The sequence below is a fragment of the Pollicipes pollicipes genome, unplaced genomic scaffold (assembly GCF_011947565.3).
Source record: "Pollicipes pollicipes isolate AB1234 unplaced genomic scaffold, Ppol_2.1 Scaffold_4740;HRSCAF=5597_pilon_pilon_pilon, whole genome shotgun sequence".
Lineage (NCBI taxonomy): Eukaryota > Metazoa > Arthropoda > Thecostraca > Pollicipedomorpha > Pollicipedidae > Pollicipes > Pollicipes pollicipes.
In genome coordinates, this window is record NW_023596545.1 from 4,445,762 (window position 1) to 4,473,679 (window position 27,918).

General features: G+C 54.3%; 1 protein-coding gene across 1 annotated transcript in view; it reads left to right on the forward strand.

Annotated features, from left to right (window-relative positions):
• LOC119098798 (dedicator of cytokinesis protein 3) overlaps nt 1-27,918 on the forward strand; it is a 59,694-nt gene that overhangs the window by 16,702 nt on the left and 15,074 nt on the right. Inside the window, exons 3-12 of the mRNA XM_037221840.1 lie at nt 3,059-3,155; nt 4,308-4,456; nt 16,635-16,719; nt 19,253-19,288; nt 19,702-19,853; nt 21,145-21,229; nt 22,766-23,066; nt 24,269-24,401; nt 25,641-25,755; nt 26,139-26,304. Coding sequence (XP_037077735.1) covers nt 3,059-3,155; nt 4,308-4,456; nt 16,635-16,719; nt 19,253-19,288; nt 19,702-19,853; nt 21,145-21,229; nt 22,766-23,066; nt 24,269-24,401; nt 25,641-25,755; nt 26,139-26,304 — 1,319 coding nt within the window. The remainder of the gene's footprint in view (nt 1-3,058; nt 3,156-4,307; nt 4,457-16,634; nt 16,720-19,252; nt 19,289-19,701; nt 19,854-21,144; nt 21,230-22,765; nt 23,067-24,268; nt 24,402-25,640; nt 25,756-26,138; nt 26,305-27,918) is intronic.

Here is a 27,918-nt window from a genome sequence, read left to right on the forward strand (position 1 = left end):
GTGAGCCGCGGATTGCAGCTATGTGTTGGTATTACGTTGTCGCCAACCTCTTTCTGCTGTCGTGAGTTATTGCATCCTGCCTTGAAGCGGAAGCGTGGTTTTTCGTCCAACGTCACGTTGGAATAACATCTTCGCCGTTTTTCTCGGACAGTGTTGTGTATAAACACCCTTTGCTTGTGCTTAACTTAAAGAAGTTTAAGTGAAGCTACAGTTTGCCCACAATAAAAGAGGGACGCCGCACCCCGAGGCCATAAGTCTCGTTTCATGCGTAGTGGCGACGAGATGATCCATCAGCTCGCTCATACGGTTTTCGCACAGCTTTGCACCCCATTCATCAGGTGACACCCCTCACCTCTCGTCGGCTGCACCCAGCTTGCACCCCGTTCGTCAGGTGACACCCTTCGCCTCTCGTCGGCTGAGCTTTGATCAGCGAGTCATCCCTCCCCCCCGACGGGGCCGACACGTGCCGAAGTCACCGGATGCTGCGGTCGAGGAGGCAGGGCGGGGGGAGGGGGGAGGGGGAGGGGGACGGCGGCAGGGTGATGGTGACGGCAGATGACGTTTACGCCAGCCGGATCTGCTGCCACCGAGATTGCTCTCGCCGCCAAGCGTGCCCGATGAATGGCGTGGTCTGACAGCTCAGAGTGCTTTATGACAGCAAGGATTGCTACCAGGCGCGCGGTACGTAGGCGGAGGGGAGGGTGGCTGGATTTCTAAGGCATGCATCAGATAGGGAAAATGGTTGGATGAGACTTCACCGCAAGCATCGCGAAGAAGGCAGAAGGGCAGCAAAGCAATGTAAGTCCGCTCGTGCATGCATGCAGATGCGGGGCTTTTGCTGCCCCGCGGCTCGCTTATAACAGCCTGCTCCACAGATGCGGGGCTTTTGCTGCCCCGCGACCCGCTTATAACAACCTGCTCCCCAGATGCGGGGCTTTTGCTGCCCCGCGACTCGCTTATAACAACCTGCTCCACAGATGCGGGGCTTTTGCTGCCCCGCGACTCGCTCATAACAACCTGCTCCACAGATGCGGGGCTTTTGCTGCCCCGCGGCTCTCTCATTACAACCTGGTCCACAGATGGGGGCTTTTGCTGCCCCGCGGCTCGCTCATAACAACCTGCTCCACAGATGCGGGGCTTTTGCTGCCCCGCGGCTCGCTTATAACAACCTGCTCCACAGATACGGGGCTTTTGCTGCCCCGCGGCTCGCTCATTACAGCCTGCTCCACAGATGCGGGGCTTTTGCTGCCCCGCGGCTCGCTCATAACAACCTGCTCCACAGATGCGGGGCTTTTGCTGCCCCGCGGCTCTCTCATTACAACCTGGTCCACAGATGGGGGCTTTTGCTGCCCCGCGGCTTGCTCATAACAACCTGCTCCACAGATGCGGGGCTTTTGCTGCCCCGCGGCTCTCTCATTACAGCCCTCTCCACAGATGCGGGGCATTGGCTGCCCCGCGGCTCGCTCATTACAACCTGCTCCACAGATACGGGGTTTTGCTGCACCGCGGCTCGCTCATTACAGCCTGCCCCACAGCAACCTTTCTGTGGTGTCAGTTGGCTCCCTCGCTCTCGTTCGGTGGGTGGTATGCCCTGCGGCTGGCGGCCCCCGTCTCCCGGTGCCGGTCCCCGCACCGGTCTGCAGGCCGGCGGCCGGGCTCTCCTCTGACCCGAACCCGTCTCGTCTGACGGCTTTCACTTTCCGGCGAGACGTGTGCCGCCCGCCCGCCCGCCGCCGCCGCCGCCGTCGCCGCCCGAGCCGGTCGCCGCGAGTTAGGCCACACGGGTCGGCAGACGCAGGCTTGCTGAACCGGTCAGGAGATGTCCACTGTTGACTAGCCGGCTGCCTCAGGTCACGCTGGGGGGGGGGGGGGATAGGAACGTCCCAAAAAGAACCAAATGGGGGGGGGGGGGGGCAGGGGACGCCATTTTAGACTGTCTGCTTCCCCATTCGCTACCAGGGGCAATGTCAAACTACGTAAAACACGTGAGCTATTTTACTTAAAAACTACGTGGGCTATTTATCTGCTGCCGCACAAAAGCCCAATGAACTTAGCTTTACGCGAAGCCAAAAACCTGTTGCTATATTGCAGGCCTTACAAATGGATGATCAGATTGGGCCACTGTGTGTGGTTTTAGATCGTTCATGATCCAGGATGCTTTTATATATTTTGAGAAAATTCTTTCTGAGACCCAGGATTAGTCTCCAAATTTTCCTGAAAGATATTCAAAATCTTGGTGTTCCAAAATTTTGTCGAAAAATCCTTTTGGAACCATCAGTTTTATCAGTTTGATGAATCCTTTGAAAATGCAGGAAGGAATCCTTTTGGATCTGGAATCTTCTTCTAAATAGCGTTGTAGGTTTCTATACGTCTGTGTGCAGCGCTCAACGCTAAACAGCGAGGGACGTTTTCATCGCGGAGGTTTCTTATGGCCGCAGTGCGCGAGCGAGGATTGTTAGTAACATCCCGGTGCGTTCACAATAGGATTATCATTGTCTTGAAGGAGCTGAGACGTTGCCATGCAACTAACTAGTTGGAGCACGGTGGAGCCTCTACGTCATTACAGCCCGGTGCAGGCATGTTCGCTCCACAGCGTGGCGAGTGTGTGAGCATTGATTCACCTTCCACGCCCGGCAGAGCTGGTCTGAACGAACATGGAGGGTGCATTGACCATGCGCTCAGTCTGTTGACAATGATCACATGCAGTGGTCATTGATGACAAAGCGCTGTGATGACGAAAGTGCTGGGAAACCCTCTCTGCTGTAGCTTCCCTTAACCATTCATGTCTGTCACGATATCGGGACATGTACAGTACACCAGATTGATACATTTTATCGAACTTTGAAAATCTCCCCGCTGCTGGTCCTTGAGATCCTTTCACCGCATTTCGTGTCTCGACTCGAACCGACCAGCATTGCTGTTCATAGGACTACTTACTTTTGACATCGGCAAATCGGAGCACCTTTAAGCCAGGCGCGTGACGAATCAGCCGCTGCCCGCGAGCTGCTGCCAACCCTCTTTCTGGTCGGCTGACCCCTGTCTCCGTCTCGCGTTGCAGGCCCCAGGAGCGCATTGTGCCCGTGGAGGAGGCCGTGGTGACGGAGGTCACCCAGGTTCTGCGGGAATGGAGCGACCGCTGGAAGCAGCTCTACATTGTGAGTACACTCGCGGACATACCATGTACCACTGTACTACGGCACCGCTGTACCGCGGTACGGCTGCCGCCTCCGGCCTGCCGACCCTGATAGATGTGCCAGACCGGTATGGTCGGTAGGGAGCTATGGCGCGGCTGTGGCCCAACCTGTGAACAAAAGGTTTGTTACGGAGGACGTAGTACCAAATATATTTATTGCGCATAATGCAGAAGCACTAGACCCCGCCATTGCATGTGAATCGTGCTAGATGGGGGATTGCTGAGTCATCGTCGTTTGCCTGTCGTCTGCCTCAATCTGCCTCGTCTCCGGATGTCTTGGACTCAGCATGGGGAGAGGGTGTGATCATCCAGTGCGACCAGTTGGGCGCCAGGCAACTGGTGGACACCGTTCTCCCCTTTTGGCAATCGCTGCCTAAACGGGCTGGGATTTCTGGCGGGCAAAAGGTAAGCACTGTGTCGCTTTTGCCTCCGCGAGCTTACGTTTCGGACATTGTGGACGAGAGAGCAAGTATCAAATGTTCGACACCGTTCCGGAGCCGTTCATGCGTGGGTAATGCGGAAGTTCACAAACACTCCGTACACAACCCGGAAATAGAACAAGACAGAATGGGAATTGACACTGTTTTTGGGCCGCAATTGGCTCATTATGTAAGCAACCTTGTATGACGTAGAATAACATACCATTGCGGCTGCCGACAGCCTGTTCGTGACGCCCGTGTGGAACACTGTCCTTAATCGCTCGGGCTGTGGCTTGACGTTGTCGGTTTCCGCCACAGCGATTACCAGCGCAATCACCTGACACGAGCACGTCTCTGAGCTTTGCACCTGCAGAAAACCACGTGTTTTCTCACGCAGTGGGGGCATTTGTACGCTACACACAAACCACACACCCGGCATGCCTTCACAGCCAGCGTGCGTCGTGGCCCACCCGGTGCATGGTGAGGCTTGTTTGTCCCTCGGATACACCCCATTAGATTGGTCGAGACCCTCCATTGTCATCAAGAAGTCAAGGGATCAACACCCACACCGGCTGTATTGCTTCCTTGGCGTTCGCCGCCGTGAGACTGCGGAGGATCTCCGCAAGAGCCGGTGACGTCAGAGGCCGGCGCCGCCAAGTGGACGTCAGCAGACGGAATGTATGTCGTTGTTTCAGGGCCGGGAAACGCTGGAGGTGTCCGCGCTCTGGAAGGTGATGCACGAGCTGCTCGACTGGCGGCGCCAGCTGATCACGGGCACGCTAACCCAGGACCAGACGCGTGAGCTGCGGGTCAAGGTCACGGCCAAGGTGGACTGGGGCAACAGGTTAGTGGGCTCGTGGTGGCGCCGCGAGAGCCATCGTCTGTAAAGCTGTTTTTTCAAGAAATTCCCGGTGACGTTTTGCGGAGGTAGTTTCGAAAGCATGGGCCATACTAAGCACGGCTTGTCGCGAAAACCGTGGCTTTTCTCACCCATTTTATTAACTCCAGCTCAACAAAAATTTCAGTTGATGTCTTACGAGACACATTCTCACAATACGGCCGCCCCTGCCAGCCGAACCCCTATGGTCAATCATTGACGGACCACCACAGGTGAATCACATAACCGCGTCCATGGAACACGATCGGACGTGTCTACCTCACGGCGGACTGACGAGCGTGCCCCCTCCCACCTGCACTGCCGGGCCGGCTCTGCCGCCTGACGTCACCGCTGCTGGCGGCGCTGATGCCGCCGTCGCGCTGTGCTTCCCCGCTGGCTGCTGGTGTCACGCGGCGACCGAACCCCTCCTGCGGCAGCGGCATATGTGACCCTGATGACGCGTGATGACCCTGATGACGCTTTGAAGGTCACCAGAGGCTTGCTTGTCCTACGCAAATGAAGCACGGCAGGCTGGTCCATGCGGCGTTGGTAGGCGAAGGCACGGCCAATAGTGGTCCTGAAACGGTCATTGGGACTCGCTTAAATTCGGGACGGGAATGGTCTGTCGTACTGCGTAGGTATTGTCACCTGCCGTTAACTCGGGGCGGGATTGGTCTGTCGTACTGTGCAGGTACTGTCTCCTGCCGTTAACTCACCAGTGTCATGCGTACGGCTTACTCTCGCGTCAAATCTGAAACGCTCCTACCTGGGCATTAAAGTTTGCGAGTCTAAGGCGGTAAGGTTCGTTCACAACAGTCGACCCCACTCGACCCATCGAAATGGATGAGGATGGTAAGCTCCGATATTTGTGTAACGTGATACTAAATCGCATGGGTTCCTTGACGAATGGGCCCTCTGGACGTCCTGGTGGGTAACCAAACGTTTGTTGTGAATCTGTCTACATCAGGAAGATCCTTGCTGGTTTGCTCGTCTGGCGGCTGGCAATGTCCTTGGTTTTGCCCGGTATAACCGCACCTAATGTCGCCCGGAAGACCAGCGGCGGCTGATTCATGCAGGATGTGCTCTCTTTGTGAATCGGTTAACCTTGGCTCTTGCAGACTACATTGAAGGGGACTTTCGAAGGCTTTTATTTGTGTTTTGGCACCGAAAACACAAAGAGTGACGCTATCACCGGCAAGACCAGTTTCCATGCCTCAAAAACATAACTAATCATTTGTTTTTTGCATGCTAATTTAGCTAGGAAAGTTGTTCTTAGTCACGAATGACAGAAAGATGAATAAATGGTAATATCAACAAATGACGACTAACATACAATGCACATGGGAACTCGGAGTGAGTGGCCGAATAAAAGGGGCATACATTAGGGCATGCACACTCCTATAACAACTCATTGCCATCGCTAGTTGACGTGAGGGGGTGGAGAGTGTGATGGAGAGGACCAATTGTGATTTGTACAAACAAATTATGAACACAATGAGAGTTGAGGTTGTGATAAGGCGGTGTTGGGTCCTTGTAGAGACACGGCTGTCTGCGTCATGATTCTTGGATGACCCGGACCGGCGCCGTTTCTTTGTGGCGCACTCCGTCGCACTCTCGGACGTGCTCCCGCTGCTGGCGGGGCATCTGACGAGAGCCCGTGTCCCTTCTCCGTACATCCGACCTCCCCTCCGTCCCGCCCGGCCCCTCGATCTCCACTCAGTGCCGGGCGTGCGGCCGCCGCAGGCCGGCCATCTGGCGCGGCCGCCGACGACGGAGTCAGCGTCCGAGCGGCGTTGCACAAGTCGCGGCCGCGGGGGCGGGGCGGGGCGGGGACGGCGCGTGCCAGCCGCGGCCACGGCGCCGCCTGCCGCGCTCCGCCGTGCCTTCCTCTGGCACCCCACCCTCCGAGCGGCGGTCCGCTCCTGCAGAGCTCTGGCGGGGTGAGGGAGGGTCAGACGGGTGGCCATGCAACGGGACGACGGCCGCTGCCGGACGTCGCTGCTCTCTGATAATGGCACACCGCCGGCAGAGATTAAATTTTCGGAACGTGAGAAATGAGGTCATGGGGATCATAGGTATCTTTGCTTAGCAACATCCATGTCCAGACTTAATGTTACGCATAAGCGGACGCATGTCCTGCAAAGGCAATTAAAACTGTGCCGAATCCGGTATGTCAAGCTGATAGATGGAATAGCGTAATATCAGTGAGCTTGAAAAATAATCGGCGTACCCCCGAAAAATTGCGTTTTTATTTTTAGGACGAGAAAAGAAAAAGAGCTTTTAGGAAAAAAGTCATGTTCCGAAACGGCCTTTAGGTAGCTCAATCAAATTACTGCCCCTTCTACCTGTTTTTTTCCGGCTGCATCGGTTGGTACGCTGTGGCCTAAACGCCACCATCGAGGGCAGCCCCAGTGTGTAATATTCACTTCAAATAGGACCCATTTTGAGGCCAAAACAATTTCAGAGATAACGCTGCATTAGGTGCCAACAGCTGGCAGAAATATCGCACACATATCAGGTGTAACAATGTTCAACGTCCTTTTGGAGCAGTCCAATCCCCGAAGCTGTGCCCCAGACTGCGTTATGTTCCCACTTGCGAAGAAATTTTACGCAGCTGATATAGCTATCACGATGCACTCCGGCGTGCTGGATGGTCTTCACGCACCTGCTGTGGCTTCCCGTCGCCCGCGGACACCAAGGCCAGCAGCTGGCCGCCGAAGCTCGTGCGCACGTTCTGCCGCGTCACACCCGGGCGCGCACGACTCGGAATGTCACGCCTCCGTACCGGATCGCAAGACCGTGAAGACGGCCGGCGTCTTCATCTTCGCGGCGACCCTCGTACGGCGCCGGGGTCACGCTCCGCTCCAGGCAGCTGCTGCTGATGAACTGCCTGACAGGTGGAGCCGACCATCACGAGATAATCTGTCAGCTGTTGTTAGCCCGCCCCGTCGGCGCGACAGTGCTGCGAGGGGCCGCGCCTGCTGGCCAGCCGCCTCTCCGCGGAACAGCTCATCGCGTCTTGACTTCCGCCGCGAGCGGACCGCCGCCTCGGCCGCTCCCGCCGTCGCTCGGGCGCCGCGCTATCGCTCCCTTGATCGGGGAGGGGCCGCGCCGGCGCCTGTGATGGACGAGGCGGCCCGCCGCCACGGCTGCCGTCGGGCTGAAAGGCCCGGGAAGCGGAGGGGCTGGCTGAGGCCCTGGGTCAGCGGATGGACACCGCCGCGTCCCGTGTATAAGCGATCTCGCGGCGCAGACCTAGCTGGGCTTCTGAATGGCTCGTCCACGGCATGGATGAAGGTGTTCGAGTGTAGGGCATCTGCGGATGTCCCCGTCACACGGCAGGGGATGCGTTGGCACGGCACGAGCACTGCCAGGTGCGTGATAAGGTGAACACATTTCCCGGGCGAGCTGGCGGGAATAGGCCAGTGTCTCATCGGGACACCTTACGTCTGACTAATGCTCCACCATTCCGAGTGTCGCGCCAGAAATCCGGGCCGCAGTCCAGTCAGCGCCAGATCCCAGCGCACCCATGCTTTCAGCCAACCATGCGGCAGCTATACCTATGCCTCTGCCAGACGGCCTTTGCCGGGCCTGGCATGCCATCGCATGCTTCTGCGGGCGTCTGTTGGGCTGCCGCAGCCGATGAGTGGGCTGACAAGAGCCCAGTAAGGCTGAGCAGCGCCCTCCACAGAGACTGAATCAGGGCGTTCGGTGTCCGGCACTTGGTATGTAATATCCACTCACCGCATTGTATGAGATGGCTGGCAGTAGGAGTTCGCAGCGGCGTGAGCTCTCGTTCCATTTGGACGGTGCAAATCCCAGCACGCGGGTGAAACGGCCGCGTCGCAGTGACAAGGAGGGTCACAGCTCACTGTTGGTCGTGGTCAGGTCCACCCCTGCAGCTGAGCAGCGAGATCGGAACGTAAATGACGCCAGTGGTTATTGTGCGTTCTTCAGTGGTAGAACCAAATACACGCTGAGCTATACCCCCTGCACCGTCCCACCCACTGTTGTTTGACGTTGCTGTTGTTGTCAGCTGTTGACCTCCGCCTCACCATTCATTCGGTGGCTCGAAGAAACGAGTCACAAATTAGTCGCCACGCCCACCACGGCGGTCTCGATCGCTGGTGTTTGGCGCTGGTGAAACGAAGCTGGCCGTAGTGTTCACCGGTGGAAAGGCGTCTCAATTCGTCACATAGCATCGGAGGCGGGTGGAGCATCAGTCATGCTGCTTGGGTTCCGACACAGCTACTCACGTCCTGTTTGGTTTGCTGCCAGCTCGCGGCTGTCGCCGAATGGGCGGTTCAGGCGTGGTGCGACATGACTAATCATGCGTCAAGAAGCACTCGCTGCAGATGGCAGTGCAGATTGACTTTTAGAATATGCATGCACGCAGATGTACGCAATTATGTACCAGCGCTGGCAAAGTGAAATAGGCACATGGATGCTCTCAAGTTCGCAGTTTACTAACATGAATGCGAATTACGTGCAAGCATGTGAGAAAATGCCTTGACTTTTGCTGTTGTTTATTTTATAATGTCAAGGTGGTTTGAACCCCACATCAAGCCGTGAAACAACTTTTGTGGCAAAACCTTCCCAAACAGATACAAAGCACCACCCATACTTTGTAACTTGAGCCGTAATCCCTTCGGCTGGTGACAGGGTGTCGACAAGCAGGTATAGATGCAGACTGGAGGTGCCTGCACTGATATCCGGATAAACAATGCCTCGTTTTTTCCATTATACAAGCACACGTCACCACTGCGCCTAAAGGTTTTGGTCACGACCCGACACCGCGGCTCTGCTCTTTGTTCTCCCACTCCGTTCTCCTCTCCTGTTTCCGATCCGTTCCTACTCCTGCTCCTGTTTCGTTCCACCCTCTGCTCTCCTGTCTGTTCTTCTCTCCTGCTTCCGTTCTGTTTCTACTCCTGTTCCTGTTCAGTTCCACTTACTGCTCTCCCGTTTTGTTCCCCTCTCCCATTTCCGATCCTTTTCCGCTTCTGCTCCTGTTTAGTTCTTCTCTGCTCTCTTGTTCCGTCGGTCACGTCCCGACACCGCGGACCTGCTCCCTGTTGTCCTGTTCCGTGTCCGTTATCATGTTCTCTGTTCTTCTGTTCCTGTTGTTCTGTTGTTGTTGCGGCTCTTTCCACGACCGTCTTCCGACTTTCCTCCAATGAACACGCTCCAACCGGCCCCACCCAGCGCTGACATCACACCTTGGAATGGGTGGGCGGGTGCTCACGTCACAGCGACGGTGCAGCAGAGTCCAGCAATGGCTGCGCACCTGGATTGCTGAGTGCCTCCGCCTGCACGCCTCCTCAGTCAGTCACGACACCTGTCGAAGCAGGGGTGGCGCCAGGCAGATGGAGAGCAATGGTGTGAGTGCAGGGGACAGAAAGAGGGCAGGGAAAGTGGGAAGAGCGCTCTTAGCTCAGTCCGTTTGCTGTGTTTTCTGGGCGACGTATGCCTCAGAAACACTGTGCATTGCTGAACAAAATCAAACGTTTGCTGAGTTGAACCATACATGTGCTATGATTTCATGGGTCTCATGATATACATGGGTTTCGATGCCACCAATGGATCAAACACGCATATATGCTGATTTCATGCTTCCAGACGCCCAAAGCTACCCTTCAGGTACCGGCGACTGGCATCGGATCGTCCGGCTCCGATGGCAGCAGCCGTCAGGCCACTGGCCTCATGGCAGTCAGCTGAAAGAGAGCCATAAGGGAGTGTTCGCGCGGTGGGTCCACTCAGTATAACTGCACCCGCTTCGGAGCTCCCTCAATTAGTCCACGACAGCGTAACCGCCGTGATCATCAGCATCGTAATCTGTCACGCCGATCTCACGCTTAGGCTGAGGCGCGTGATGGCCCCACCCGCGGAGCCCTGCCCATGGAACCCTGTGCTGCTGAACGGTGCTGCGGTATACTGCGTGGTTGCCCCGCTTACAAGGAGACTGCGGTTATCGAGATCTAGCCACGGGTCATGGATTCGTGTCCAGCTTCACAGCAATGGTTGGCCGCATTAGTTTCAGTAAGTGCTTCCGCGTCGGCGTTTCTGGCCATAAAACAATTAGAATGCACTGCGGTAAAATGCTCTTGGCATTTATGGCGGCTGTTAAGATGCTACCGAGCGGGTCGATGACTTCTTTCGAATCTCGCCGTTCTTTGCCTTCCAAGGCATGCTCCCACATGTCAGTACCCATGTTCTTGTATTGCAACCCATGCGTGATCGACGTTGACATGCTATACACGCCGTTGACTTTGAATCATTTAATCATAGATCACGCACTGAACCAGCAATCACGTGACGCAGCATAAATCATGCGTATTTCTGTGCAACGCATACGTTATAACGCACAGTTATGAATGCGTGTGTGGTATTCCAGGTGATACTGTGATATTGCTAAGGACGGAGAGAGTGTGTGCATGCCATTAACATGAAGCATTATTTAGTGGTCAGTACAGTTTTCCTGAAGATGCTCTTCTTCGACTCTCCAATCCGGTGCACTGGACATACCAGTGCAGGTTTTTCCATTCTTGTGTTGGCGGTTCAGTCAGGGTCACCAATGAAATCATTTAGAGTAATTCGAGTTAAAGTGGGTCCGCTCCCTTCAAGCAATACATGCGCGCCAAAGTCATAAGTGAGCTTACCATGTTTGTCTTAATTATGGATTGACCAATGATATTATTTTCACATCACTCATGCGCGCAAAAAATAGAATATTTCTTTGGCTGATGTTTCGACATTAAATGTATACTCTATTCAGGCATTTATTTGATTCAGTGAGACACTTTAGAGAACATCCTAAACTCTTGTTGCTAGAATCGGCTTTAAAATAATGCATTCCGAAATCAAGCAATGTGTCACCGAGTCAAATCGTGGTCGACTTCCGTTTTGTGCTGCGCGAGGCAGAATGAAAATCGATCCCAAGCGTTCTGACATAGAGTCCGAATATGTTCCTCTGGAGCTGTATCAGGCTCACACCTCGAGACGGAAAACACGTTCAAACAACACCACACCAAAACAAAACACCAGGAAGGCATTCTTCACCTCATACAGCCTCTCCTGTCCTTCCACCGGATCCCTATTCATCCACGTGCCCTCCATCTCCAATCCGTCCTAGAGACGGGATCCCGCGTTCGGCAGTGGAGCCCGACGCTCACCGTGCGCGGGGCTCCGCTTCCGGCCGAGCCGGGCCGGCCCTGTCGCGCAGATGGCTGGAAGATGTGGCGACAGAGGCGTGCGCGGCTCGCGCCGACAGAGGCAGGCCTTGTCCCGAGTCCGGACGCGGGCGGCACGGGGAGCAGGAGATGAGCGAGCTGTCTGGCCTGCTCCGCTCGCCGGGCGGGGAGGGCTACACACCTATGTCGGCTCCGGCAGAGTACGGTTTTGACCAGGTGAATGCTGACTTCGGGGCGGAATAGTGTGCAAGGAAGGCTTCTTAAGGATGCCCGTCCCACGCGTTTGACATGGTGAGCTGAGAAACAGCGGCCATGATCTCCCAAGCCTCGACCCGCGACAAGACTGTATCGGTTCTGAAGCGAGCCTCCGGAGCAGCCAGGCAGCGCGCCGCGCCGCCGCTGGCCGCCCGCGGCCACTCACGCCAGTGGGTGGAGCCTTCCCACCAACGGGCGGAGCCCTTCTGGGAGCGGCGGCGAGCCGTTGTCCATCACGCTCTGAGCCCAGGAGCTCACGGGCCAGCGCGCCGTCCGTCACGTCTCGTTCCGCTGACTGTGACACCACGCCAACGGGCGCCCAGGGACCGACCGTCCCACCGGCGTCGCTGGACGGCAATGTCGTAACGACGCGTCGTCGTTCCCTTCGACGGGCTCCTCTGGGAGCGTTCGCTAATGGTGGGACGGGTCGGTGGCGCGGCGGACGACTTCCGACGAAGTGCCTCTCCGGATGGTGTGGTGGGCGTCCCGCTACCAGGTAGATGTTGTGCAGGAAGCCCCAATGTAGCGACCTGGATAGGTGTTCGAAGTATAGTGGGACTCAGATTTTGATCTTATGGTAATGGATATGTATGCTCTTGCATGTAAGTGGTGATGTGTGTGATTTAGGTTTCTTGGGTTCCCTTATACCACGAGCTTTTGTGGCGTTATGTTTGCTGTAACGGGTAGCAGATTTTGATCCTAAAAGCAGCTTTTAACTCCATGAGCTTGTGAGCATCTGAAATGCTGCAACTTTTGTTCGTTGCGTTCGGCCGCAACGCTCTGGACTAAAATGCTGCAATAACGCATGTGCCACTACATAGTAATCATCTCGTACAAGTACCACCAGCTGGCATTTGTGTCCCACCTTGGAAAGTTATCACAACAGGAAGAGATAGCTCAGTAAGCGGAGGATACCAGTAGCTCAGTAAGCGGAAGATGCCAATAACTCAGGGGAGTATGCCGCAACATGCGCATCCAATACAAAACTAAGAAGTCAAGAGAAAAAAAAAACATTTGAAATATTTGCGAACGCCAAGCAACCTACTCAGATCTGAATGTGCGTAGCGAACGAGATCAAAGCGGAAATAGGAAAGATGGCCGTCGGCAGCAACCAAAGCAGGAGACTTTTGTGGCGATGAAGTAGGTCGTAAGCGCATTTATTTATTTATGGTCTGTAGAAATCTTTTCAGGCTCGTGCGAATATTTCTGTCGCTTGGCTGGACCCAGGGTCTGTTATTCGTGCCTCAGTTTTATGTTAACGTTTTACACTTTGCATATGCACGGTACCTCAGGTTCAGGAAATGAAACCCGGAATAACAACAAAGTAAGAAGCGCGTGAACTTTCAAACCCAGGCAAGCAGCAAGCTGTTAGCGTAATTGGTTTTATGTCTGGGAATTTTAGATAGGGGTCTCATGTCATAGATATAAGTGGTCCCCCGTGATACGTGTTCCTCTTTCCCGCGTTTCGTGAAGCGTGGTCATCCAGAAATGTATTGTACTAAATTCATATAACCTGTATTGACTTGAAGTGGCGATTCAACAGAGAACGACAGTGCTTGCCGTTATTACATCGTTCGTGTGCCACACACGCCGCGGGGTGAGGCGAGGCGTGGTTTGTGCGCCACACACTGCGGGGTGAGGCGAGGCGTGGTTTGTGTGCCACACACGTCGCGGGGTGAGGCGAGGCGTGGTTTGTGCGCCACACACGTCGCGGGGTGAGGCGAGGCGTGGTTTGTGTGCCACACACGCCGCGGGGTGAGGCGAGGCGTGGTTTGTGTGCCACACACGCCGCGGGGTGAGGCGAGGCGTGGTTTGAGTGCCACACACGCCGCGGGGTGAGGCGAGGCTTCGTTTGTGCGCCACACACTGCGGGGTGAGGCGAGGCGTCGTTTGTGTGCCACACACGCCGCGGGGTGAGGCGAGGCGTGGTTTCGGCTTACATCAATTCAAATAATGTTTAAAAGCGACATGCAAGTCAATGTTTATCATTGGAGATTGTGACGTGCCTCTGTCATGACAACGGTGCCTGGTGCCATTGGTGCCCTTGGTGCCCTTGGTGCCCTTGGTGCCCCGGGCGAGTGCATTTACGGCTGACAATTATTGCAGATTTTCACTAGGGATGGTAAAGGAAACAAACAAGCTTGCAAAGGCACTTACCCGAATGACGAGCTCATTCATGTCCAAGCAACTTGCTAGATGCAAGCCACTCAATTATACCACGTAAAAACCCTAACAAAACACACGCCGGGTTTGCGATTGAGACGCACAAATCAGGTTTGTGTCTCTTCCCGACATGGTACACGTTTTCGGGAAGCGAGAAAAAGCATCAGCTGGCCGGAAGCCGCGCAAGAAGTGCTGGCACGGCGGAGGCCGCGGCCTGGGGGCAGGAAGTGCGACCCTCCCGAGGCGGGACGGTTTGACGGAGAGCAGCGGCACCGGCCAGCTGTCCGTTTTTGTGTCCTGAGCTTCCGCTGCGGTGGCGGAGAGGACACCCTCCCCACCCTCAACCCCCCCCCCCCGCCGTGGCCACTCATCGTGTAGCGACCGTACATGTCGGCTAAAGCGCAGGCTGCGGAACACGCGCTGTGAACGGTTGGTTGGAGACGTGATTCATGTGGGAATGCGCGTAATTCTTTCGTACTTTATTGCATTTCAGTCAATAACAACGCGTCGTGTTAGCGTTTTATAATGCAAGTGATGTTAAGCTGAGCGTTGCGTCGATTGCCTTCCATATTGAGATGAATGGGCTGCGCGGCACAACGCTCATGATGGACGTGATAAATGACTGATGTAGTTATCGCGGCCGGGTGGCATGGTCTGTGACATGGCGTTCAGAAGATCGATGTGTCTGTACCTACGTGGTAGCTCTAACAAAAAAATGATCATGCAACTGAGGACGGAGGCAACGAATTCCAGTTTGAGACAGCGATGCGTAAATATGAATTCATTAAGGTATTTCTTGTAGGCGTATATCCACTTCCCGCCATGTGTTTGTCATGAGCATTAGTTCATCTTTTGGTCGTTTCCGCTGCTGCATCAGTGAAATGAATGCACAGTTGCCAGTAATCTACAAATTTCAAATATAAATATGCGGATTAGCTTTTACTTAACAAACCTTTTCCTACGATACGAAACATGTGCTAACTGTATAACAACCGGTCTATAACCATATTGACCATGAAGGTTTTTGAATTGCATTCGCACCCTTTGAAAAGGATTGCTTAATAACCTTTAAACGAAAATCGTCCGAAAGGATTCCCGCCATGGAGTACCACTCCTGAATGCTTTACGTCCTCCAACAGTTTGCTGTGCCTGCCTGCCTGGAAATGGTATACACAGTGCATGGGCTGCATTCTCCAAATTCGCCTTAATGTGTCCAGCGCTCGAGAAACAAGTTCCATCAACAACTTAATGAAGATGACAGGGTTCGGATTACGCCAACAAATGCCAAGTTTGAGTTGTGAGTCTTCCGACTGTCGGTATTTTTACGTGAGGTGGTGTGAACTTGAGATTGACTAGATATATGCATTAAGCTTCGATCTAGGTATAAACATCAATGCCTTGCATGTGAGATTATCTGAAAAGACGACTTGGGATTTCTCCCTGGGGCTAATGTACACCTTGAGGACGTTGGTCACGGCAGCATGCGCTAGTGCATTAGGCCTACCGGCGTGCCTTTAAGTACCTCGACTCCCCACGATTCTGACCTCCAATTCTGAATGCGTAGCATATTTAACACGCTTGTCCTGTTATCGTGCCTACCTGTCGGTTAGGCGGTTAAGTCCCTATAACCGCATCTCAGCCGCATCTCGTGGGTTACCACGTATCTCGGGCAGCGCCAGGACATATTGTGCTGCACTCATTATCCCTGTGGCTGCACATTCCAAACCTGTCAGATGCTTCTCGGGTCATTGGCTGCTTCCAATAGCATGCTGTTGGCACAAAGAGGATCAGATCCAGCAGGTTATTGTAGTTGGTCCCAGGAAAACACGGAATCCCAGATAGACTGGCCCTTATTGTTTTGTCTTGCCATGTCCTGTATCGAGATGCTCTGTCCTGTCTCGCCATGGTCTGCCCTGTTATTACCTGCCCTGTCTTGTCCCGCTATGATCTGCCCCGTTACTAACTGCCTCATCTTGTCCTGCTATGGTCTCCCCTGTTACTACCTGCCTCGCCTTGTCCCGTTATGGTCTGCCCTGTTACTACCTGCCTCGTCTTGTCCTGCTATGATCTGCCGTGTTGCTACCTGCCCCGTCTTGTCCTGCTATGGTCTGCCCTGTTGCTACCTGCCTCGCCTTGTCCTGCTATGGTCTGCCCCGTTACTTCCTGTCCCGTCTTATCTCGCTATGATCTGCATTGTGATTATGGCCCATCCTGTTTTGTCCCGCTTTGGTCTGCCGCCATTGTGTCGCGTGTCCCGCCCCATTTTGTGGACTACCCAGTCATGATCCGCCCCGTGCCTCATCGGCCTGCCCTGCTCCATCCTCAACCACGTGACAACCGCCTCGGAGCCCAGCTTGACCTGAGAATGACATCTCTCTCGAAGTGCGGTAGTACCCGGCACCCTGACATCGGTCTGCGCCGTGGCCCATCGCTCTGTTTTGGCGGCACACTTTCCCTCGTGTGAGGAAGACTCACCGGTGTTTGTTTTTCGGCGGGTTTTTGTGCGCCGGCCCGGCTGACTTCGTGCGTGTCCTTCGCAGGCGGCTGGGTCTGGACCTGGTGCCCCGGCTGGACGGGTGCATGGTGGACCCGGAGGCCATCTCTGTGGTGGCTCTGCACCGCGTGGTGAGTGCTCACGCGACCCGACTGACCTGCGGTATGCGCGTTCTGTGAGGGCTGACCGGTCTCGGGCAGGGGCTCGGCTTTAGTTCTGTGGTCGGTCCTGTGCAGCTGTTCTGTTCTTCGCACGGCGTGAATTGCTAGCGCAGCGAAAGCTGGCTGTTGTCTGGTGGAGTCTTGTTTGACCTCAGTCGGAAGCCGTTAAATGCAGAAAAGTGATGCAGGTTGTCAACAGACATCACTGCAAGAGCATTTAATGGATTTACTTCACCACAGTACTATCATGATGGCTAAAGTTTTATGCACAAAGCACAAGACTTTTGCTTTTACGCTGATTGCATTTTTCTTTGGTAAATGTCATATTTGTAATTTTAATGTTTTTACTGTATTTATCCAGCTCTTAATGACTGCCGACGAAAACGGAAACTGCGGGCAAATTTAGGCATGCTCCACAGCACACACACCAGTGAGTTTAAACCTGTCCAGAGTTGTTACTTCAGTGTGACCTCTGATCACATCAGAGATCAGAGATCACCCCTAATTGTCACCCCATTTTTCTTGATTGGCTGTGCTTGTGATGCCAGTAATGCTTCATGGCAGTGGTGCGTCTGATATATTGACAGTGATGCGTCTGATAGGGCAATGGCATCCGACTGGGACCCCTCACTGCGTGCGGCTTAGCGAAGTCCCTACTGGCACTGGGCTGGCCTGCTTCTCCGTCTCAATCAGTGGGTTGGAAACTATGGCTGACGGGCGGCCGGTTTTGTTGAGTACTGAACTTTGACCTGCTCGGTTCGTGTACTGTAGCATACGCCCATTGGATTGATTTGATTCGTGCCGCGTTTGAGCGACACTCCCGGCGTCCGTCCAGGAGTATATTAGCGGCGTGCGGCTCAGCAGCTCCAGCCGTGAGCGACTGAAGTACCCTTTCCCGAGCCGATCTACGCATCGTGCGACGGTTCATGGCGGCGTTCAGAAATCACCGGAGACGTCACGTGGTGTGGGCGTCTCTTGATCGGTGTCGGTGTCTATGTTCAATATTTGCGTGTTTGGGCGGTTGCAACCTCTTCCGTGCCATTTCCTCCGTCATTGTGGCACGAGAACATGATAAACCGTTGACCAGTTGGATGGCCTGATGATAAATACCGATACTGATACTGGGTAATGGGAACTGGTAGCGACTGGTAGGGTGTTTCAGAATAAATACACTATGTGATGTCGGACACCACATTCCGAACTCGCAAGTGTGTGAGGTAGATAGCACACGTAACCTTGGGCTCTATCAGATCGTGTCCATTTTGATTAATTGAAGGGTTTCGACCCCTAATTTGACACGCAACACCGGTTCGCCTATCCGCAATGGTATTTGGGTTACAGAGTTCGTTTGACGTGTTATCGCTGCTTTTCAAGGAAAACCACATGTAGCGCTTACCCCAACCGTCATCTGATATGTACATCAACCCTGATATATGTATTCACCAGCCTTACCTTGTCCGGAAATTACATCTTCTTAAATCGTCTGAGCGGTCTGCAAGCGATCTGCCTGCAGATATCTGCAGCGAACGCAAAGTGGTATCCGCAGCCACCAACGGCGGGTGGTGCGGGACGTCCCGATTGCTCCGTTCCGCTGCAATAATACGGCCTCTTGTGCAGCTGCGGGCGAGCGCTGGCGCCCGTGAGCGGCCGCCCCAGTCCGGTGCCTGGCGCGATCTCGGCGTGTCTCGGTCCGGTCAGGCTCACGACCCCGGCCGGCGCAGGGGCGGCCTGGGCCAGTGGAGACGATCCTGAGTTTGAGACACGGGGCCCCTCCCGGCGCGGCGAAGGAGTGGGCTGTGAGGTGGGGATCAAACGGCAGTGCCTTGATGGCGGTTTGAGTGCATGGGCCTGCCCAGCCTCAGCCCCAGCCCAGTCCAATCTCAATCCAGCACAGCCCAGCTCCAGGTACAGCCCCAATTCCCGGGTCGGCCGCGGTCTGACGAACGCCCTGTGGGCATGCAAGCTAGACTGTCGGTCAACGTCAGGTCCCCTTCTACTGCATTAGCCAGAACCCGACGCGCATCACGTAACGCGCATCCCGCCACGCTGCCGCACTGAACCGACGGTGCAGCGCAAGATTTCAATTTATTTGTTTGAGGCGTTTCAGCCTGACAGCGGAAGATGGGGTGTTCATGTGAAGAGGTCCTGCCCATGGCCGGGCCCGGGCTCGGTTTTAGTGCGGGCTGACGGGTTCTGGCTGGTCGGATTTTCCTATTGACACGCGGAGGTAGGGGCGCGGGAGGGGTGAGCTGCGTTTCTCGAGCAGTTTAGTCTGTCTGGAACTACGCAAAGCAAACAAACACATCTTTAAAAACGATTTGCTTGAACTCCGAAAACGTGCCTTGTGACCTGTTTACATGCCGAACTATGGTGTTCGCGTTAGATTTGTTTATGCATTATTAATGTCCTGCAGTCTATACCAGAAGTAGTCTATACAGGTAAATGTTTTCAGGCTTGCATTCTGGCAACCATCACCTAACGTCATTCTGTTCCTTTACTTCAGCACTCTCAGAGTCTGGAAACGTCTCAAGGAATGTCGGTAAGCAATCTAGAAATATGCCATTTTCTAGCGCGGATTTGAATGGTCCGAATAGCACGTGTTCGGTGGATTATACAACATATACAATCGCCAAAAATATGAAGTCCAAGGGGCAGTTCGTTGCTGTTGTTCTCGAACAAGGTTACCATATGATGCCCCAGATGCACTCTAGTGCGGAATACAACGCTTTTGATTGCCAGATTCGTCGCTTTCGTCCTCGTCTGAATCCTGCCTGAAGCTCCGTGCACCTCGTTCGAACGATCACTGCTTCACTCAGTGGCCCTGGTCGCTCCCTTGCTTGTGATAATTTTATCCGCAATGTGCAAGGAGACAGCAGTCGTGTAGACGAGGATGATCACGGACTGTCCATTCATCCCATTCCCCGCGCTGCAGCGAGATCCGTCTGCCCACAGGTACGTGGTACTCTCCGCAAAAGGAAGACAAGCCGACCAACGGCTCACAGCCATAACCTGTATGCGTCGCTGCGAGAGTTCGGCTACGTCACGGGTGACGATGTAGAGCTGTATTTCTCCCTGTACGACGCCGACAAAGCCAAGTTTGTCAGGTATGGCCGCATTCCCTGCTACCATTCCGGTTGATAACACAGGGATGTCGTGATAACCACGTATACCGAGGTAACTGCCCGGGATGCTGTTATATCTTGATATAAAAAAGAAAAACCTTCAGCTCCTGGTTTCTCGGCTTTACGAATTCAAAGCTTTTATGATGAGCTAACGACCTTTAATATTCGAGGAAGTATTGATTAAAGGATGCTGCATTGCTAAATAACGATAATTTTGACGGCACTCAAAATTTCGAGCTGTGCTCATCCACAAGAATCTAGCTTCATGCGCTGTGCTCTTGGTGCATTCGATTACGAAGAGCACAGAATGTGCGAAGAATGTACGGCCTACGTGCACATCGATTCTTGAGGATGAGCGGAGCTTGACATATTGAGTACTGCCAATATAATCGCTATTTAACACTACTACGTCTTTTAACCAGTACCTCCTGGTATGTTTAAGATTACCACCTCACCATAAGAACTTTGAACTGATGCTAGTGTGATGTCGTTGGAAGTGCTAAGATGCGGCTTTTGTCATCCAAATGCGTGCCCCATTGTTAACTTAATTGTGAAGTGATCTGGCTCGTTGGTTTGCATAGCAAAAGTTTGGGTGCAGAGCCTAGTTTTCCCCTTGTCTGGCTTAAGCTAGTGCTTCCGAATGGAATTCAATTAGTCTTGATATAGCGTAGGTAATTTACACTCATCTTTATGTGGCAATCCCGCCCAATTTGTGATAAAGGAACCTTGCGCGCGGCGCTGTGCTGGCTAGGTGGTGGTTTTACAGGAGACTACGTCGTCTGGGAGTGTCCTGCTACTTATGGGCCGCTCCTTTCACACTATAATATTTTTTGCGCAGTTGCAGATCAATCCGTACCAAAGGTCATGTTTATACTCAAATATTCTATGTTCAAATGTTCAACTCCGGTAAAGGGTCCATCGCGTCATCGCAAATGTCTTGTATATACGCCAGAATCTAAGGGATGCCGGATATCTGATCTACGAACATCTCGTCTAATTTAGCCTCATTCACATCCCCATTCATATTCGTGTCAGAGAATGAGCCTTGGCTTGGTAGTAACGCGCTTTGAAAAATAGTTCACCGTACAGTTACTCCATAGCACACGTTCGTCCTACACAAACGTGATCCATTACCATGAGTCGTGCTGATCTGCTGTGACGCTGCTACTGACCCATCACCCAGATGTTGGAAGGTCTGAATGAGTCCAGTTGTGTTGGATCTGTGAAGTCCAGTTGTGTTGGATCTGTGAAGCCTGCGCCCGTCTGTTCCCAGTGAGAGGTTCCTAGTCCTCATATCGAGGGAAGGTCAGTCCAACTTCTACAACAAGCCGCAAAACAACACATCCGTCGTGTTCACGGTGAGGACTGTGGCGTGTTGTGCCTGAGAGTTTTTATGTTCTTCATCCAATCCATGCGCTAGCTGCCAATTTCCCACGACTTAAGAAGCGTTTTTTTCCTGTGCTTCCAGTTTCAATTTCTTCCAATTTCATTTCGGCACTTGTACACGTGCCGTTTCTTTTCCTGAAGACCCCAAAAGACAAATTTACCTCGGCTTATTCGTGAAGCCAACGAACGATCGTAGCTTTCAAACGAGTTCCACCCAAAAAATTACGCGCATAGAAAAATTCAAAGCCACTACGGCTTTAAATCAACACGAAATCTTGTTAATTGGCGAAGTATCCTGAAAGTCACGTGGACTGTGTGATGAACTAATCTTTGTTTTGGGTCTAGTGTGGGCTGTGTTAATGGTGGGCGTCAGTTATCAGTAATCAACGGAGCACTCAATGCTCTTTGAGAAAGCAACGTTTTTTTGCTCACTTTTGGGCTTCGAATCAACTTTACCGTGTAGTGAAAAAAATCTGAGTTGGCAAGTCTACACGTGCCATTATTTTCGTGAAGTATTTTGATGTTTTGACGTTGTGCACTCCGATGCCATGGCTGCAAAATGCCTCCTCATATAAGCCGCCATATTTCAAACCGAAACGTGCATAACCCAAGTAACGTGAAGTTCCAAATGATTTGCGTCCTTGCTACGCTCTTCATGGCATTGTTTAGCATCCTCTGCTCATGCTGGTGACTCATTGGAACGCCATGACGGTGCTGGGCCGACCCGATGCCAGTGTGTCCCGTGGTGGCACCGATTTGGCGCGCCGGGCCGCTTTATATTCAGCAGACGTCAGTTTAAAAGGAACGGTAGCATGCTTTCGCCATTACGGATAGCCAAGATGCATATCTTGGAGCTTTTCGATCGCTTGAATAAAGGCGCGTCCGCGACCGATGTTTCCAACACTTCAGTGTGCTCTCACGCATGTGACAGGATTCGGCATCCACAAGACCATTCGAACGACGTGCTGACCAAAGATGTGTGGTCCTGATAGGTTTTGTTTCTATCGCGTGATGCTATTAGATCAGGCAATTTTAAATAACTGTCCGCGGTACCTTGCACTTCCTATTTTTCAAGTACGGCCTGGTTTGCGCAGAAGATTGTTAACCCCCAGGTGTCGATGGCTGGTCGATGCAATGTTCTTTTAGCAGCTCTATGCACTGCACCTCACGCAGCAAACGGTTTGCTTAAACAATTCGTGTCATTGTTTTGCTTTGGCGTTGGGCAGTCTCGTGGTGCAAATCTGACTCATGACCAAAATCATGAGACCTGTGCTGCCTTAACAGCACCGACTTGCCACCAGGCACATTGTATCGTCACAGTTCACCATGTGCTGGGATTGTGATCCAGGACACCAAGACTGAATCCCAGTTGTCAATGTCGACGGCCCGGCGCCGGCTCCGCTCGCGCTGTTTGACCTCTCCACCATCACGTCAGACCCTCTCGACACGGTACGCTGCTCCCGCTTCCGCTCTGCAGGCGTCACCCGTCCGATCTCCCCCCGCCGCAGGACCTGGGCGACATCGAGAGCGCGCCGCAGCTGTACCTGGTGCTGCACGCGCTCCGACTGGGCCGCATGCTTCCCTCCGAGTCTTCGAAGCGCGGCGCTTCGCAGCGCTTCCGCCGGCCGCTGGGCTGCGCCGTGCTGAACGTGCACGACGTGCTGGCCAGCCGGCCGGCGGCGGCCGACGCCGAGCGCGAGCTCTCGCTGCGCCTGCAGCAGACCGAGGAGCGCGACTTCAGCCAGCTGCACGAGATGATCATCCGGCAGGCGAGCAGATGCAGCCCGCTCTCCGCTTCCGCCAACTATGGTGAGTGGGGAGGATGGTGAGGTGGGGGGGGGGGGGGATGATGATGAGAATGATGAGAGTGAAGTTGATGACGAAGTTAGCCTCATGACAAGGTGTCAGAGCTAGGGCAGAACGAGAAGGGGAGTGATACGAAGGTAATAGAGGGGATAATGAGGAGATGGGTGAGTGATGATGGGAGTGGTGTGGCCTTGATCACAAGGATTGTGGGGGTAGGATGAGAAGCAGGTGGATTACTGGCGGTGTCAATGGGTTGTAGCGGCGCGATCGTCCCAACTGGCGGGCTTTAAGGAACCTTGCACCTGTGTCACACCTAGGTGGCCTGCTTTGACGAATTCCCATTTTTGAATATGTTGCGCGTTCTTGTAAACGTTATGTAGGTGTTAATTTATCATTCGATTGGCGTCTACTATTCTTTATTCCACCGGCCCTAGGCGGGAAATGTCACGCCAGTGGTGGCCGGTAGCATTGCACGTGCTCGTCTAGGGACAGGCTGGCTGCATTCGGCGCCCGCTGGGGCTTGGGCCTGAGCCACCCGTGTGATAGCGTGATGCGGAACATCCGGACGCCAACACCTTGTGACAGCTCTTCACGTCCGCTGCACCGGAGGCTTGTTAGCTGGTCTTTCCAGAACCGGTTGTTATTAATTCACATGTCTTGAATGCAAGTGCCGTCGCGACTGGGCTGGGCCTGACGCTCTGCTATCCTGAGCGTGGGCAAACGAGTAAATGCGACAGACACAACACAACGGTGCCGGGAGGTCACGTAGCGGTGGCGCTTAAGCAAGTGGTCTGTCGTGATGTACTTGGTTGAAGCTCGCATAAATGCAGGCATATTGCGAGTTATTAGGCCCGCAGTGCATTTATGCAGTTGTTAACTAACGAACTATCCAATGCAGAGCTGCCACTTTGCGTCCCTTTTGTTGATGGGGGTCCGCCAATAATTTCATGTGCTAACATCAAGCTTATGGTGATGCTTGCGAAGAGCCCATCAAGGCTATGGTCCGAAAGAGTCAGAAATTACCGATGGATGCCTCGCTCTATCAGTTTGCATGCACAGGTTTGCCATTTCTCCTCTTTTAATGCATCATTTATATAAAAAAACAGGCAAAGAACAGCATTCCTGCAATCTGAGCAGTGCTGTTTTACATGCTATCGTAGCACACACTTGCTATTACTAACGTTGTTTAAATTTTTGGCCGCCAGGGGTGCTTCTGTCGCTTCGTTTGCTCAACGGCAGCCAAGCTCAGGTGATGCGCGACCACCCGCTGCTGCTCAAGCACGCTGCCATCGCTAGAAAGCTCGGCTTCCCAGACATCATCATGCCGGGTGACATCAGGTCAGTGACGGAAGGCCCGCCGTTGCTAAACTCAGGTCACGGAGGTGACCAGCCGCCACTCTCAGAAGACGTCAACACGCGTTTTGTGGAACAGCTGTCTTCGGAGATAGCATGTATTGATCATGACGGTCGTTGCAAGAACTGGGCGTTTTTAAAAGCAGGAACAGACAAAATTGGTTTCAAGAAGGGGGTCGGTTCGCCCAGCATTGGGGTTACGGTCTGTAAATGACTGTTTCCTGCGCGAAAACTGACCTATTTCACATTGCATTTTTAATGGTGTCATCACGTCGGCTTGCATGACGGTTGTTACGAACAAGAACGCAGCTTGAGTGTTGTATTGTATGCGGCCGCAGGACATGACCTTTATTTTACCAGCCCTAATTTTGCTGTATAATTTTGTGAATGGCTAGGCTTGCGCTGCGAAAGTTTCGATCGATATCTAACTGCCGTTGGAAGTGGACGAGTCTACATTTGTCCTCAACATTAAGCGGTAAGGTTCATAACTGTATTTTGTTAGATTGCTTTGCGCGGTCTGCCTCAAAACCTTGCGAAATCGCGACTTATATGTCCACACCGACGGACGAACGGCCGCCAGATGTTGCATGCAGCGGCTCGGTGGTGTCCACCCTGGATGTGTACCAGACCGTACACAGGGCCATATATGGCAGCGGTGCGGCGGGGGGTCTGCCGCTCACGTGAGTCGCCGGCACTTGTATCCGGTCGGCGCCAGAGGCGTCCCATAATCCAGTCTGGCACCGCGGTGCCGTTCCACCGCGGGGGGGGGGGGGGGGCGAGAGGCGCAAGCAGGCGATCTCCTATCTCTCCATCACGACCGTCGCCCGCCCACCGCCGCGCCGGCTTCGCCGCAGTCTTGGCGTCGATCGCGGCATTTCCGGCGAGTGCTGCAGCGCGCCGCGCCCGTGCGTGTCCGCGCGGCGGGAGCGGCACGCTTTGCGGGGCTATCGGCGCAGAGCCGCGCCGTCGCCGCAGTCCGGTTGCACTTCTCTCCGACGGTATCGAGCTGTAGAACCCGCGACCACAGCCAGCGGCCGCCTCGGCGGCGCGGCCGCAGAGCATAATCAGCACTCCACATGAGCCGAACCGCTGGCCGCTCTGATAACCGCCCGCTGGCCGTTCTGGTGACCGCCCGCTGGCCGTTCTGGTGACCGCCCGCTGACCGCTCTGATAACCGCCCGCTTTCCGCTCTGGGTCTGGTCTAATAACCGCCTGCCGCTGCAGGAACGACCTCTATCTGACGCTGGACCGAGGCGAGTTCGAGCGGGGCGGCAAGTCCACCGGCAAGAACATCGAGGTGTGCGTGTCGGTCGTGCGCAGCGACGGCAGGGTGTTGGAGGTGAGAGTGGGGCGCGTGCCGGCGGAGCTCGACGTGTGGGAAGCGTGGGACGTGGCCGGTGGTCCGACTGCGGGCACGCCATGTCCGCGGGATCAGAGACGTCATCGTCTTGGAATGTGGTCGCTCATCGTTGGAAATAGTGCTGACGCAGTTCATCGAGTGTTTTCCGAACTATTTTTGGCGAAAACTGTAGGCCTTCTTCGGGGTCTTGTGTTTATTAGGCTCCATGCCACCTTTGGTGCTTAAAAGCTGACATTTATTGAGCCAAAATACGGTGCGCCTGCTGCAGCTGCAAATGTAATATATCCCACACTGTAGCGACACGTCCTGGCGACATGTGCTGCCAGCGGCCGTCGTGTGACGTCTGGTATCCCCTGCGGCAGGACTGTATCGTGTCGGCCAGCGGCCAGGCCGGCAGCCGCACCTTCACTTCCACCGTGTTGTACCACAACAACGCACCACGCTGGGGCGAGACGCTGCGACTGGCCGTACCCATAGAGAGCTTCAGCGGCGCGCACGTGCGCCTCGAGTACAGCCACTGCTCCAGCGGTGAGGCACCGTAGAGCTGCCGACAATAGAGCTGGCTTGATGGGGAGGCAGGGAGAGGACAGCTGTTGGGTGGGTTACCGGTCAGGTAAACGCACAGAGGACATCGGTGTGGAGGAAAGCGATCTAATTACCAGATGATGGAAACCCGTTTACGTCCGCGGTGTTATTTTTGATGAACAATTGCCAAAGCTATAAAAACCTCTTAACATTCATTCATTAAGCCCAAAACTGTCAAGCACCCTCGCCAATCTTTCTCACCCTCCATCATTCTCCTCGCCCAGCTACCTAACCATTCGGCCTCTTTTTCGCTCTCGGTTTCTCAATAACTCTTTCTCCCAGTTTCTCTTCCTTCCATCCATCCCATCCATCTGTTCCCAGCGCCCGCTGCACTCCTGTGGTGCCCATCGATGCCGACCGCACAGATGGGCAATCCACGCCATCGGAACCTGCTGGGAGCTGCACGCGCGCTCAGTCGGCTCCGCGCGGGGGCCGCGCGTCCCGGGCCGGCCACCCATCGCGACAGCAAACAGTGATACGTGCCAGCTGACATACAAGACAGTCAGAGGCACCCCGAACACGTGGCAAGCACAACACACTCCTTCACAGCCGCCCGCAGGACGCGAACGATAACGTAAGAAGGGGCTTGTTCAGACCGTTGCGCAATGCACCAGGTGCGCGTGGCCCCATACACGTGACGCTCGCATTGCACTCAACCTTCATTCACGGCACGCTCGGGTGACAATGTTCTGACAATGGGCGGCTCATCGAGGCACGGTCCGCAGCTTGTGCCCCCACATCGCCTTCTCAGGGTACTCTCCGCCACCACCGGGCGGGGAGGGGGGAGGAACAACATGAGACGCTGCGCCCAGCGCGGCCCCCACCCGACGACAGGCTGTTATTGCCTCGGACGGGTTGACAGCCGCGCGCTATCAACCCCGCGTGTTGAGCCGCACCTGGCCGCTTGGGGTCCGCTCCGTTATCTGCTCTCGGCCAGCGTGCGTCTGTCGCCCGACGCTCGCAGGGCCGCAGGGTCACCCGGCCCGTGGTGCTGCGCCGTCGCCCGCCGCCGACTGAGGCGGGGCGTGCTTAACCGGCGGCACCTGCGCCGAGGGTGGCTACGTTGCGTCACGCTCGCCGACTACCTCCGGGGTCAACGGGGAGGGGAGGGGGAGGGTTGCTGTGTGTGGTCTGCGCCCACGCAGCGCGCTCTTATTTTCGCATTGTTGTTTGGTTCGGAGCGTGGACCAGTCAAACATAGGGGATCCTTGGCCAGCGGGACTCCGTAATGTCTGAATATTTTAGGCTTTTGATGCATTTGAGAGTACCCACATGGGCATGAATCGTTTACGTGATGTTTTCTGGAGGATTGTCGCTAGACAGTGCTGAAAAATGTCATGAAAACTATTGTTTTCCTCCTGTTTGACCTAACAAACAATTCATGACGCCTCTATCTTTCAGTCATCTGTCAGATTAGTAAAACGCGTCCAACAGCTCCACCCCTCTTATCAAATGTCTACATCCATCAGATTCTGTAAGGTCATGTTGTGCTGAATTTGACGGAGCTCTCTGCGGGCACACATTGCTCTGCGCTTCGTTCTCTCCTGCCCTCGCTGG